At 36.7% G+C, this 13997-nt stretch overlaps 2 protein-coding genes across 3 annotated transcripts in view; both read right to left on the bottom strand.

The window, feature by feature from the left end:
• Positions 1 to 371: 371 nt before the first annotated feature.
• LOC146479910 (CD63 antigen-like) overlaps positions 372 to 13997 on the bottom strand; it is a 34171-nt gene continuing 20545 nt past the window's right edge. Inside the window, exon 11 of one of the 2 annotated variants that reach the window (XM_085110784.1) lies at positions 372 to 1101. Coding sequence is in view for 1 of the 2 variants with exons in the window: in XM_085110786.1 (XP_084966912.1) it covers positions 2496 to 2515 (20 nt within the window). In the remaining variant the exon portion in view is untranslated. Of the gene's footprint in view, positions 2516 to 13997 lie in introns of both variants that reach the window. The other variant, XM_085110786.1, reaches the window with a different exon arrangement.
• On the bottom strand, positions 3119 to 13764 carry LOC146479913 (CD63 antigen-like). The gene is made up of 8 exons (XM_085110787.1): positions 13372 to 13764; positions 12676 to 12765; positions 10854 to 11057; positions 10033 to 10107; positions 9397 to 9498; positions 8809 to 8955; positions 6196 to 6279; positions 3119 to 3344 (listed from the first exon to the last, which is right to left on the bottom strand). Exons 2-8 carry the CDS (start codon positions 12754 to 12756, stop codon positions 3144 to 3146), a joined length of 894 nt encoding a protein of 297 aa, XP_084966913.1. The 5' UTR covers positions 12757 to 12765; positions 13372 to 13764; the 3' UTR covers positions 3119 to 3143.

Raw genomic sequence — 13997 nt, 5'->3', positions numbered from 1 at the left:
AATAAACCTTAAAGATATAATAAATACCTTAATAACCTCGTTTTCTCGGTCCGTACTGTAAGTAACTGTAAGTAAAACCTACTCATGGTGAGTAGATGTATTGGCTCTCACCTCGGTCAAGACGAGTCAAATAATTTTCAGAAGAGGTATTTATTGTGGGAATTTCATTCCGTATATTCTGTTCTCATAAACTGGAATAAGAATTAACCCGACTAATGGGCGCTGAATCCCCCGCTTGTGAGCGTGGCTGAAATTCACTTTCATCTTCAGAAAAAGCAGGCCAACCCTGATACTTATCATCAACGTTGGGCTCAATTTGCACGGAAAGCATGAAAACTGTGCGTAAGCATGAAAGAAAGGAAGGAAACGGATTGAAGCATTTTAGCTAATTGTTATTCCTGATATTTTTCTCACATAGAGGTTAATTTTCTATATGCAACTTTTTTTTAGATAAATATAGTATCATACCTCTAAATAATATCCTTTTTTATCACATATCTACAGAAATAAAGACATCTAGTGAGTATACAATACATTACCTTTACACTGAATATTAGGCAGTTAAACATAATATAAAGCCTCTACATATGAGGAGTTAATATATTCACAATTATTCCAGGAAAAAATGTACCATATGTATGAAGATAAGATTATTGGAATAATTTTGTTTGCCATCTACCTCACGTGGCTTTATCACCGTACAATATGAACTACAAGCCTTCCGTGTTTCTTGATAATTCTCAGTACATTTTTCGACTTTTCTATACGGCACTTGATCAAGAACAACGTTGTTTTGGGGGAGACGCTTAATAACAACTAAAAAAAGAAATTTTTTGAATCAAATATGATTTATTAAAGTTACGTTGCAGTATTAGGCAACCTATTAATGTTTTGATAAACCACATACAGCTATTTCAATTAATGTTGTTTTGGTCGCAGTTGCTCTAAAATGAACTGAACGGTGACACTCTTCGAATAAACGCCCCTCTCAAGCTCAAGGTTCTTTGGATAATCAGCGCATTGTTGTTCAGTGAGGGGTGAGACGCTTATTCGGGGACGACACGGGGAAGGCGCTTTTAAGCACTTGCTTGCATCCAGTGACTTGTTTATATAACAATGCGCAATATTAAAAACTGGATCATTGTAGATTGCAATAGCCCTTTTCACGGTTGATTTTTCTCATTTGCCTGATAACAATGTTATCCAACGTGGATGCGAGGCAATTTCGGGCTAAAACTACAAAATAGCCCGAAATTGCCTCACATACATGCTAGATTTCATTGTAATTCAAATGAGCAGAGCTAACCGTGAAAAGGGCTATTCCAGAGCTTTGATTACCTTAGCGACCATGGTATATCAGTTAATATGCCATGCTAGAGAAAGAACTGTGGGTCGTCCTTGCGAAATGAAATCAGCTGGAACTGGTAACATTTCCTGGTTGTTTTAAAAAACGAGTATTCCACTTGCACTTGTGGTCTATTTATTATCTTATGTCCAACGCTCATTCCTGGAAAACGCCAACGAGGGGCGCGTAGCGCGGAGTCGGCTATAATCATTTTATATCCAACTAGCGCGAGTGTAATAATTGTTTTATCTAAATACAACAAGCAAACAAACAATGCTAGATTTTGCTAATTTCATTTGGCAAGGAAGACCAGAAGACGATTTAATGGCATTAATTTCTCGAGTATTATGGCTCATATACCATAGCTGCTAGGCCAATCAAATCCCTCGAATTGCATGATACAATGTTTCTAATAAGTAGATATATCCCCTGGTTAAACTACAAAGACCACACACACTAGCAGCGTGGTGCAAGTAACTAAGTAAAGAAGATCTTTTCTAAAGCAGTATCTAAATGACATGTAACTACTATGGTAGGCTACTATCACAATGGTAGATTTCCCTGACTGAGCGTTGTTATCAAGTTGCACTCAAATTTATCCAAAATCATAAAAAAGAGCAACCCTTTTGTGCCCCTGTTGGCGGCCATACTTAATTTGCCAAATATATTTAAGCCCCAAACGTTTATTTTACGATGTGATTGGATAAGTCATAGTTTATATGAAATACACTCTAAAGGCCCTCTTCAGATTTTCGTCACCCGGACAGTCACACTTTGAAACTCTGGCTTTGAAACGTCACGCAACGCCAAAAAAAAAAAAAAATAAAATAATAATAATAATAATAATAATAATAATAATAATAATAATAATAATAATAATAATAATAATAATAATAATAATAATAATAATAATAATAATAATAATAATAATAATAAAACGTGTTGTGTGACAAGCAACTGCTTACTGTTCGAAAAAAAACTTCGAATACTTTCAGACGTTTACATACGGCTAGCTTTTGAAAATCTGAAGAATTTTCAATACACCATTACTTCTGGAGGAGAATGTAATTGGTAATCTTGAATCTTTTAGATTGACTTAAAATTATGGCATGTTTTGTAAAAGGGCCTCTAACAATCGATCGGCGGAAGTTTAAGTATTATTATTGGGGACTTTACGCAACCACGACGGCAACGCCAAAGAAAACGTCACTTGAAAATACAAGTTCGTGCTACTTGTACTATTTTGCGCTTGTTCCAATTCGTTCAACTTCTACAATGTGGCCGAACTATCCAGTAACAGAACTGGTGGGAACGGTCTTTAAGTTAGCACAGGGAATAAAAGTTTACTGTCATGTGCTCACGCTCTCCACAAAACCTTGATTTTGGGCATTTCACGTTGTTGTTTGGCCGAAGATGGCGACGAAATGTATCAAAATTTGTAATGCACGTGCACAGCATTGTTTAGCTCATTAAGCCTTTTTTGTTGTTGACGTTTTCGTTGCCGTCGGCGTCGTGTTTGCGTAAAGTCCCTATTATTTCCTAGCGGACTCGTTACTCTCCCAGTAGTAGCCTTTGGTCGTTTTGGACTAGGTGCATTGGTGTCCGGTGGACTAGACTGCAAGCAGTCCCTTTCTGGATAGTCGAGAGGTCGCGCGAAATAGGCAAGCGTGACAAAACTGGAGCAAACGAGCGGAGGGAGGGCTTGGGGAGAGTCTCTTCTCATTTATTTGTCCTCGCTCCAGTCTCGCTGCGCTGTGAGCGTATCATCTCGACTGACCAGAAAGGGACTGCTTGCAGTCTACGGTGGACGGTGTGCAGCGGCTTCGGCTGTACGCTGTGCAGTGGGCGTGTCAGTATGTCGTTTTTCCGTTTCATGCTCTAACACCAGTTCGAGCTTGCTATCTGTCTTTCCATAACAAACCTCTACCCGAGGTTCGTTTGGTGATGGGCAGCACGTTTCACGAAGGTAACAGCAAACAAAACTGATGCAAACGATGGCCTGTAAAGAAAGAAACGTTAGTCTGTGCAAAAAATCCTAAAGTGTGGCCACTGAAATGAAGTTTTACCTTAATAAAGGCGATGTTGCGGGACAACTTTTAACGACAATTTTGAACGCAACGCTTCGCACAGACAACTTTTAAAGCAACATTTTGAAGCGGCAACGTTTTAGAAGGCAGATTAAAAACTTACAATGTGTTGCCGCAACATACATTGATTCGTTAAAAATTGTCCGCGCGCAAGAGAAAATAAGGGGACAGAGAGGGAGGCCCCCCGTATAGCCCTTGGGAGAAAACTGGGTAACAACTTTGCAGCATCATAACTTTCCACAACTGTTTAGACTTTCTCCAACAACAAATAACTGAAATTTGCTCATTTAACAATATTCCTGAGTTGCACTCGGATTTTTTTCCAAGTACGGTATGCCTGTGTCATTTACTGATTAGCACGGCATCATTCTCATTTATTCACCAGGCTTAACATATTCCATCACATTATTTCCATTGTGCATATGCCACACATTGACATTCCAATCCTAGCAGTATGCAGGATGTTTGTCCTATGAACCTAGTTTAATGGCCTTAGTTCCCACGAGTCTCCTGTAGCTCAGTTGGCAGAGCATCCGAATTAGTAATCGGAAGGTTTTAGGTCCGCCTCCTGATAGGAGCACTCGGATTTTTTTTCCGAATATGCCTGTATCACATAATACATCATTCTCAGTTTGAAGTTTGATGCGAATTTGCCAGATTTTGCAAGAAACGTACCGCGGTATCGCACTAAAATCCGCCGCAGCTGGTTTACACGTGTGATTTGAAGTCGCAACCTTGCGCGAGAAAAAATTGCAGCGAAGTGCGAGAAAGTTGCATCAAAAGTCGCATGTTTAAACTCAAGAAGGACGCTACAGTAAATTTTGAGACCACGCCAAAACCGAGAGTGTATAGTAGACTGGAAACAGATTTTTCCCTTTTTCTATTCTTGCGCAACTTTGCAGAATATGTCACATTTTGGGAGCAGAAATTACTGCGACAACTAATTTTTTTAATACGTCAAATAGTCGCAAAGAAAAGGAATATTTTAGCCACAATAAGTCGGCACTTGAAGGTAGACTGAGCTTAAGAGCAAAAAGAGCAAGACAGATTGTTTACCACTTAACTACAAAACTCCAAAGTATAGTATACAGTATACCACTTTGTTTGGCATTTTTAGCCTAACAGAGGTTTCTTTAGTTTCAACTTGTTACAGTTACAGTTAAGCAATTTAACAACGTCTTGGTGTCGTAAAAATGTCTGCATTAGTCCTTCTATCGATAAAACATGTGTCTGTGACCTTTTTCCATGTTTTTCTGAGAACCCGCTTAATACGGACACCTAGATAATCAGACACCTTGGCATGTCCCCTTGCTGTCCGTATTAACCGGGTTTCACTGTATCAATTAACATCTAAAAAAAACCAAAATTGCCCGTGGGGGTGTTCATTTGTAAAACATTAGCCACCCTTACCATCATTACTCAGCTAAGGCCTTCTTATTTCTGATCTAATAATATACATACAAAAATTTCTGCAATCTGATTGGCGGAGAGCGGCTCAATTTATACTAAATGTAGTGCAGAAATGTGAAATTTAGTGCAGAAAGTTGAAATTAGTGCAACAAAGGTGAAATTAAAATGATTGACAGGTACGCAAATTTGCAAATCGGCTGTCTCGAAACAAAATGGCGAACAGGTTTGAAGAGGGTAACAGCATTTTAATTCGAAGTTTAAAGGAAAATGCAAAGAAACTCAACAAAGCGCAAACAACAGGCTAAAAGTGTGGAGGTCTTGGACAGCACTTGTAAAAGGGCTACGACCAAAATATTGAAAACTATGAACCGGAGGCAGTCAACAAAATTCTCGAGGATTTCCACGCAACAGTGCGTAAAGAAGACGGGAAAGACTATACGAGCATGTAGTCTTCGCACTGCAATTGAACGTTACCTAAGAAGGTAAGGTTACAAATACTCCACAATTAGAAACCGAGAGTAAAAAGGTTCGAAGCAAGTTCTTGAGGGTAAAGCTCGACTACTGCGACAACAAGGTTAGCTTAAAGTCAAGCGGCCGATCAAGTCTTGGAAGTCTGACAACTGAACATTGAATTAAATGAGCTGTTGAAAAGCAAAACGCTTTGAAGCACAAGTCCTGGTACAAACGGTTTGGTAGCTCCTGACTCAATATTTTGGCGTAGAGCATCACGTTGAAGATTTCCATGTCGGCTTGGACGAAAACAAACGTTGAATTCATTGAGAACCAGACTAAAACACGCCAGTCTGGACTATCTGCAAAGCCCCGGCTCCAGAAATCCAGTCAGTTCGAAAACATGCCGAGGACGGTGATTGACTTCAGACTTCTTTTATTCTTTTAACATTGACTTAAAATTATGCTTTGTGATTTGAAAACTTTCTCTTTTTAGAGTAATGGTATTTTTAGCATGTTTTCCGTATGTATGAACATGTATATCAATCAAGCTTGTCATTTTTGAAACCAATCAAAGACATGTAGGCGGAGCATTAGTTGACGGACAAGAAATAAACAAAAGCTCATTTGAAATTTTTGTATGTATATTATTAACAAGTAATCACATGATTTTTCTCGTGCAATTTGGAATAAATAAGCACTTTGAAAATTTTAAAAGACCACAAATTGCACTCGCCCTGCGGGCTCGTGCAATTTTGTTAGTCTTTTAAAATTTTACTCGTGCTTATTTATTCCAAATTGCACTCGGAATCATGTGATTACCTATACAAATACTACTCCAAGGTAACCACTTCCATCAGTGGTTTCCTTGTTATACAACTGCAGGATCTAGATTGTATTTACCTCTAACACCCCGAGGATGATGCCACCAAGACCGACAAGCCTCAAGTGGATGGTCATCGTATCTACAGCAATCGCAGAACATCCCTAATAGCAAACGTAAAATATATCAGTTGTCTCTCCCCACTCCAAAAGCTATTTTCTCTCTTCCCTCTACACCAGACTTCAGTCGTCAGCCTTGCGCCTTGCAAAAAGGGGCGGGCGCGAAGTTGCCGCCAACTTCAGACATGGCGGCGATCGAGAGCCATTTTATCACGAAATTTCTACTCCCTGTTCTTTAATTCTAATTGGAAAAGTTGGTTTGCCTCGGAAACAAAAAGCTATGAAAAACTATGACAACTTTGCAAGAGCCATTTGAAAGGAAAAACAACATGCTGAAGGTTTTTTCGTGAGGTTTCAAGGTCGGTAAAAACAGGTAAAAAGTAAAAAGCTGCAGAAATATGACAACAACTGCAAACACAGGATTAAAGAAAGCTGTTTGTCGATAAATTTATTTTCTCGGCAAGATTTCAGCACAGCCCCATACAGTAATTATGTGAGCTTATACATTTTCTGACTCAAACTTTATCCTCGCAGCTTCAGCCTGTTCAGCCTGTTTGTGGAAGAAGGTTTACTTAGTACTGGTTAGTATGACAGTGGTGCATACATAAGTAATGTAGTGCTGTGCGGAAATCTTTCCTTGCACTGTCTGAGTTGGTAATCAACAAACTGTGCTAACCGCACTAAAAAAAAATAATACTGAAATTGTCTTTTTTTTTCTTCAGAAATGTCAGACTTATCACCTTAACCAAATACGTTACTGACAAATTTAAACAAATACAAGGTAAGATGAAGGCCGATGATGATCATTGCAGGTATCGTTTTGTTGTATTTTTGTGTGGCATAAGTGAAAATACACTGGAGACTATAATTTGACCAACTTCATTGTTAATAACTTTGGCTCATTTGTTCATTTTGTAATATACATATTTGCAAGTACATTGTTCGAAGAGTTGCTGTTACATACCAAGCAAACCAAAATTTGACAAGAGCTTGGCAACACAGTTTGTTTGTTTGTTTGTTGCTTGTTTCAAGTTAAAAAAATTTTATATCTAACGGCAGTTATCTTAAGATTTTGGCTGCCAGAGGAATTTCACTTCCTTCTGCAAATCCTGGAAAGGTTTGGCTGGTGGAAATTTTAAACTGCACCTCTTGTTGAGATTCCAACTGTAATCCTACCAAAATTTTGCCACCAGGAATTTCGCTTTCCACAGCAAATCTCAGCAACATCCTCACCAGGCAATTCAAATCCCAGAAGGCAAAATCTCCATTCCTTTTTTTAAAAGGCTGCCACCACTACTTTTGACTGAGCCATTCAAAGGTAGCAATTGTTCAAAGTGTTAAATAATAGATTTCTTGCCTCAGACATGTAGTTCCTAGTTTATGTATGTATATTATTCTAGCTTTTATTCTTTTGTGGGGAGTTTTTAACAAAAGGCCCACCTCCTGAACTCCCTTTCATAGCGTTTTTTTTTTTTTTGTAATTTTTTTAAAGTGCTACTGTGATCAAATTTTTACCTCTTGAATTTTAAGTTTTATCACATAGAATTCTCGGAAAGATTAAAAACGCCGTTTACCGTTTCTAAATATCTGCATCGGTTCCGGAGATATTTAACTTTGAAAAATGTGTAAAATATGTAAATGAGAGGACTGATGACGTCATAGTATCAACTCAATATAACATCAAGCATATAAATAGAGCTATCTCAGTCAATTTACATCAGAGACCATTGAAACCTGGTAGGCTAATAGTTCTAAAGGCAATACACCTACAGGTATAAAAAATTCGGTTCCCATGGCAACTAACTCTTTTCCAGTCCCCTCCAACCTGATTTCAATATTTTAGTGATTTTCAGCTTGAAAAACATTTAACAAGGCCACGAACTCAACCTAACATATTTATACGCTTGCTGGATTATGCCGATAGGGCCCCATTGGCAAATATCAAAACAGAACGCCAACTGCGGCCAGCAAAGCTTTAAGTATCAGGGAGGACTGGAACCCAGTATGTTGCCATGGTAACAAAATTGATAAGCTCATATTGTGGAGCGCACCTAGAACAATGTCACTGCAAAGAATCAAGCATTTCTGATACACATTGGCTGAGATATCTTTTTTCATAATATTTGATTAAAATTTGGTTGATATTATGACGTCATCACTTGGCTAATTTGCATATTTTAAAAACTGGAATATCTCTGGAACAAAAAGAGATATTTGAAAATAGTAAACAGCATTCTTCTTCTCGTACAGACTACTTGTTTATGTTTTCAAATGGCTTAGATTTGAAAGACGCGAATTTCGTCATAGTAGCACTTTAACGTTTTAAATTAAGTTTAGTTCTTAATTTATGTTTCATTTTTTACACACCATTATTATCCATTGAAGGTAACCAAAAGCTCCTAATCTTTTACAAATCATTTCAACCACAGACTGCTACCCTATATTTCTTATTATGAATCCTGGTTATGGTTCTCCTATTTTTTATGCTTTGAATAAAGATATGTGTTGTTTTTAAGGTGTCACATATATGGCAGTTACTGGAAACTTAATAAAGCAAACAACTTAGGAACTTACCCTGTGGTTGATCTTGCTCAGTTCAAACTCAAACCCACAGGCATGTTCTTCTTGTTTACAGCAGCTGTCTGGAACTTTATCATATCTGTGTCCACTGTATGTCGTATTTCGCCAATCAACATAGTTGATCACTCCACAACACTTATCCTAAATGATAATTACAACAACATTATTACAACTTCACAACAAAACCAAGAACAAAATAGACAAAATATTTCATCACAGGCAGGCAACCTCTATTGTCTTGAGACCTGTGTAAGAATCTCTGGCATCTTAATCTGTTGTCTACATTCGTTTCTTTTTCCTGTTGTTGGTTACTTATACACTGTACTCACCCAGTCATATTCAGTTTTTTTGTCAGCTTAAACCTAATCCTGATAGTGAATACCTCAATCCTTCTTCTTTTAGATATAGAGTAATGATTCATTTCAGAGGGCTAATGTTATGCTTGCATTGTACATGAACAGACATTTAGAGTCTTAAGACTTCTCATTGATTTTAAGCTATTAATGCTTCCATGCGGTGTGACTTTACTTCTTAAACTATACCCTGCCTAGAAAAAATAATTTATTATTTGATAAACTTTACCTCTTTTTGTAGTCGGTCAATATTTAGTAACATCTTGTAATGTCCAGTTATTCCATACTTTTCTATCATTTTCTTGAAGTCTGCTTCAAATTCATTGTTCAACTGGTCAGAGTTGTTTGCAATTCAGAAAAAAAAAAAACATTGAAAAGCAGCAGATTTAGAAAGTGCATAAATAAATTATTCAAGTCTAGTTACACATATTTAGTTTTGAGTTTATTTACCAATGATGTGAAGTTGGCCAAAATATGAAAATAACTCCAGCAAGTGGAAATGGCTTGCTGACTAGATGACCGCTTCTAGTGTTGCCTAGTCCCCTTGGCACTGATGAGAGAAGTACGTGGCAGACTATAGTGCCTATCTAGTGGACAAGGTTATGCCATTGTTGTTAAACTGTGTTTCATTGCTCTTGGTAATAATATGATGCTTACAAGTCACCAAACGATATATTTTAAACCTGCTTAGACATGGTTTGATTATTTAATAAGTTTGTAGTTGTTATTCAAATGATTCTAGTTCTAAAAATGACTGTACTTAAATAGGAATAAATTCAGACAGTGGACTGATTTAACTTTTTTTCTTAAGCACTCAATTCATGTTGGTTAATAGTTAAGGTATACATAAAAATTTTAAACCTACTCTTTTGAGGTGAAGCATTCCAAAACTTCCAGCAGCCAAAGCAATAATGAATGCCAGGGCAAGCAGAACTATAAACTATAAATAAATATAATAATAATATTAGTAGCAAGTCGCTAGTATGAATGGTATAATTAAAGGTGGCTCACTATTTTTAAGTGCTTTCCATCACTTATTCTTTGACGGATCAATATTACCACTCTCATCACTTGATACCGCAAGAATGGAATCATTAAAAACCTTTTGCAAACAAGTTATTGTTTCTGTATCAGATTCATGACTTGTGAAATCTCTCACGTCTTGTTTGGGTTATATCATTTTTATTTGAAACCACACAACAAAGAACCAGTGATTGGTAAAAAAGTTTTAAGTTAAAAAATGTCCAGCTACAACAATTTCATTTAAAGTGTTAAACATAATCTTTATATATTAATTATTTTTCTTAATATTTGCTTGCCATGCAGACAGACAAAAAAAAAGATGACATACTTATAAACATACTGTACATGCATATTCTCTGTCCTTATGTAATGTGCTCCTCTTTTATATCACTAGCATTTTTGTATAGCTTCTCCTCTTATTAGTTAATTCATTTACTTGTCTGTTTATTTATCTAATTTTTTACCCATTTTTCTATTTTCCGCCTAGACTAGAAAGTGCTCTTTGCAGGTCAGTCCTGCCATATATGTAACCATTTTTAAAATTAAGTTGAAAGTTGAAAGAAGGGGCCTAAAAGAAACTATATTTAACAACTATTACAACATTGATAACTATGTTTTCCAAAAACCATTTTATAAATATGCCAAAAAGCTTCCTAGCTTTACCACTACTATCAATGGTTTCTTAATGGCATCAAGGTCTGGTTTCCTCGAACAATAGCATCCGACACATCCCACCAAAACAGCCAAAATTCCAGCAACAAGAAGAAGAACAGGAGCTCTCTGAATTGGCAGGCTTGAAACTGCTGCATGGGTCTTCTCTTGAGAAATAACTATAGCACCAGCTATAATCCAAAAAATACCAGCCACCTACAATTTCAAAAAGAAAAAAAGTGAGTCAATAAGGACACTTATTCCATGCGAGCATGAATTTGCATTGGAAATGGGATTGATAAATGTATAGATAACCAACCGAAGGTGAGTTGCATCAACTTGGCTATAATCATACTATATCCAACAAATACAAGTGGACTAATAATTATTATTAAAAACTGGATCATTTTATAATTTAATGGTTGCTATTTGTTGGGTATGGTAAAATGGCTCATATACCAATCAAATCACTGGAATTGCTTTTCCTAGGCTATTGTGTGGCCTTTTTCTGGACATCATTCAGGGCTTCTAATAAAGTGGTCTTTAACTGGCAGCTGTTAATTATGACCAATCAACCAATCATATACCTGTAATAGGCCATGACTGTATGTATGCTTACCATTTGCACATAAGACCCAGAAATTCCATTTTGGATAAAGAAATGGTACATGCCATTTCGTCTGCAAAGTTTCAGAAATCATGAGCCACTGGTTGAAGGAATGCTTTTCTGTTGCTTATTTTGGGCTTTCTTCTTGATACTGGTACATCAGAAGTGATTTTGAACCTTATTTAATTCCTACCCCTAAACTTGCCAGCCAAGTAGTTTGTGTAAATAATATACTTCAGATGTGAAGACAGAGAAAAAAGGCAAACCGCAAACATTGGCAGAGAAGACAGGGGTGGGGGGTGGAGTGGCAGAACAACGTGAAAATTGTGAAAGGCAGGTAGAAATAAGAAAAACGTTTTCATATTTAAAGGGGCACTGTGATGACGGTTTGCTGTATTTTGGTCAAAACTGCTCAAATATTTGACAAAAACCTGTAAAAATGTAACATGAAATTGCTCTTACAGCATTGGGAGGAAATTATTAAGGGTTTTCTCCCAGCAAGAACAAATTAAACCCTCATCCATTTTTAGTGACTCTAAAATACAAAGTAAGAACTTGAAAAAATTGGCCAATGTTTTTGCTTGCAATTATCCACTCCCATCCTGGCTATCAGCAGCCAAACATAATTAATTGTAGTTTCTGTGCACTAGTAGGGTTATTGTAAACAAAACTAAACCATTAATTTTTAATGATTTCATTGAAACAAATACATTTTTGGCTATTCATATAGTGACACTAAGAATAGGTGACACTGCCCCTTTAATAAACAAATGCCTTCATGCAGCTCAGTGGTATAAAAGTAGGGATGACTCTTCTTCTATCTCTTTATACTATTATGGGAAATTATGGATGACAGCTTAAAATATTATATGCAGCTGCAGATCACATTTCACAAGCGAAATATGGTCATTTTTTTTCAGTTCATGATTTACACTTCACTTGTTCTAATTGACTATCTTTCAAAAAAAAAAAAAACGAGAGGCTACTCTTTGTCTAGACCTCCACTGTTGTGGGAAACCATGGGTGACAGCTTGTAAGCAGCTACACTGTCACATTTCACAAGGGAAATACAGTTTTTTTCAGTTTATGTTTAACACTTCACTTAATGCAACCCTTGCTCTGGCCAGGTCTTCCTAAACCAAAGTAGAACTTTTAGTTACTTACTAGACACAAGAAACCTAAACAGCGGTTACATGTTACTGTTGTGACACAAATTATTAAACCTACCCAGTTAAAAACTGTTATAGATGGAAGGCATTTTCTTTTAAGAAATATTTCCTGGCTGCCTTCTGCCGACATTTTAATCATAGGAATGGCCTATAAAAAGAAAGAAAATTATAAGAAACATGAGAAAGAGACTATACTAATGCCATTTTCACACCAGTCAAGAAATAAGAATTAAAGCCTCAGTTTCCAGAAATGTACAGCCACTGTAGCAGCCAACACTTTTGAACATGGAAAGTTCTTCATACCCTCCCTTTCTGCTCTTTGAATACTCTCCTGGGGTTATAAATAACACTTAAAATATTTACACATTAACATATTTATTTATTTATATGACATAAAAATCCCAGACGTGACGTTAATTATTCGTCTGTAATTCAGTGTACATATTTTCAACTATAATTCGGGATTATTCTATATAATTCAGCCACAATTTAAAGGCCCATAAATTGGAGCCTTTCTTAAATTTAGCGCCCAGCTCACCCAACTAAACTACCCAAGCTATTTTAGGGGAATTTGCGCGCCATGGCAACATAAAAGACACAGTATAAGGAAGTAAATACCAGATATCACTTGCGGATAGATATCTTCACTTTATACAATCTGGAAAGTGATTCAGCTAAAACTTTAAAACAGAAGAAGAAAAACTACCAATAGTAGGCAAGGATAAACGAAAGCAAATTCGGATATCATACTTACTTTCTAAACTGGATCTCAGCCCGACAAGGCCGACAGCTGATCCCGCAACAAAACTGACTGTGTTCCTTCAGTAATGTGAAAAACAATGTTGTTTCACTATCACATTTCGCACGTAACTGAGTCAGAAAGAATAATGTCGAAAGCTACAGTTGACTCTGACTTCCACTTTCTCTGGATTGAAGGAAACTAACAAGAAAACGTCAGATTTACGCCCAAACGCGTAATGTGCCACTTGATATCTTCTTCGTGACAACGACTGATTATAAATTCTTCTGTTGCAACTGTCAGATCGTTACCTATCAAATGTCACCTCCAAATCTTTGGGCAAGTATTTGCATTTCGTTTTATAGCCTGTATTAACAGACTGACGGAAAAATCGTGCTTCTAAAAACAACCCTCTGTAAACGAATGCAGTAAGAACTTACATCAATGAAATCAGTTATGGTTGAAGTGCGGCAAAAGGAAATACATTAATTATTCATATCTCGCGCAAAGGATGATACCAGGTTTGCGTGATCTGTTTATAATTCAACTATCGTTCACTCGTAAGAGAATACTTGATAAGAAAGCGATCATTTTCTTTTCACAATACGTGCAGAAAATTACAGACGTTAAAGTACGTAAAA

The sequence above is a fragment of the Pavona decussata genome, unplaced genomic scaffold (genome assembly GCF_977016875.1).
Source record: "Pavona decussata unplaced genomic scaffold, jaPavDecu1.1 SCAFFOLD_58, whole genome shotgun sequence".
In the NCBI taxonomy this organism is placed as follows: Eukaryota; Metazoa; Cnidaria; class Anthozoa; order Scleractinia; family Agariciidae; genus Pavona; species Pavona decussata.
Note: the sequence above shows the minus strand (reverse complement) of the source record. Positions and strands in the feature narration are given on the sequence as shown.

Bases quoted from the DNA above. Each gene is read 5' to 3' on its own strand.
- LOC146479913 (XM_085110787.1), bottom strand. From the start codon at position 12,756: ATGATTAAAATGTCGGCAGAAGGCAGCCAGGAAATATTTCTTAAAAGA. The intron at 11,058-12,675 runs GTAGGTTTAATA...TTGAAATTGTAG, and splicing joins CTATAACAGTTTTTAACTGG to GTGGCTGGTATTTTTTGGAT. The intron at 9,499-10,032 runs GTAGGTTTAAAA...AACTCTGACCAG, and splicing joins GAATGCTTCACCTCAAAAGA to TTGAACAATGAATTTGAAGC.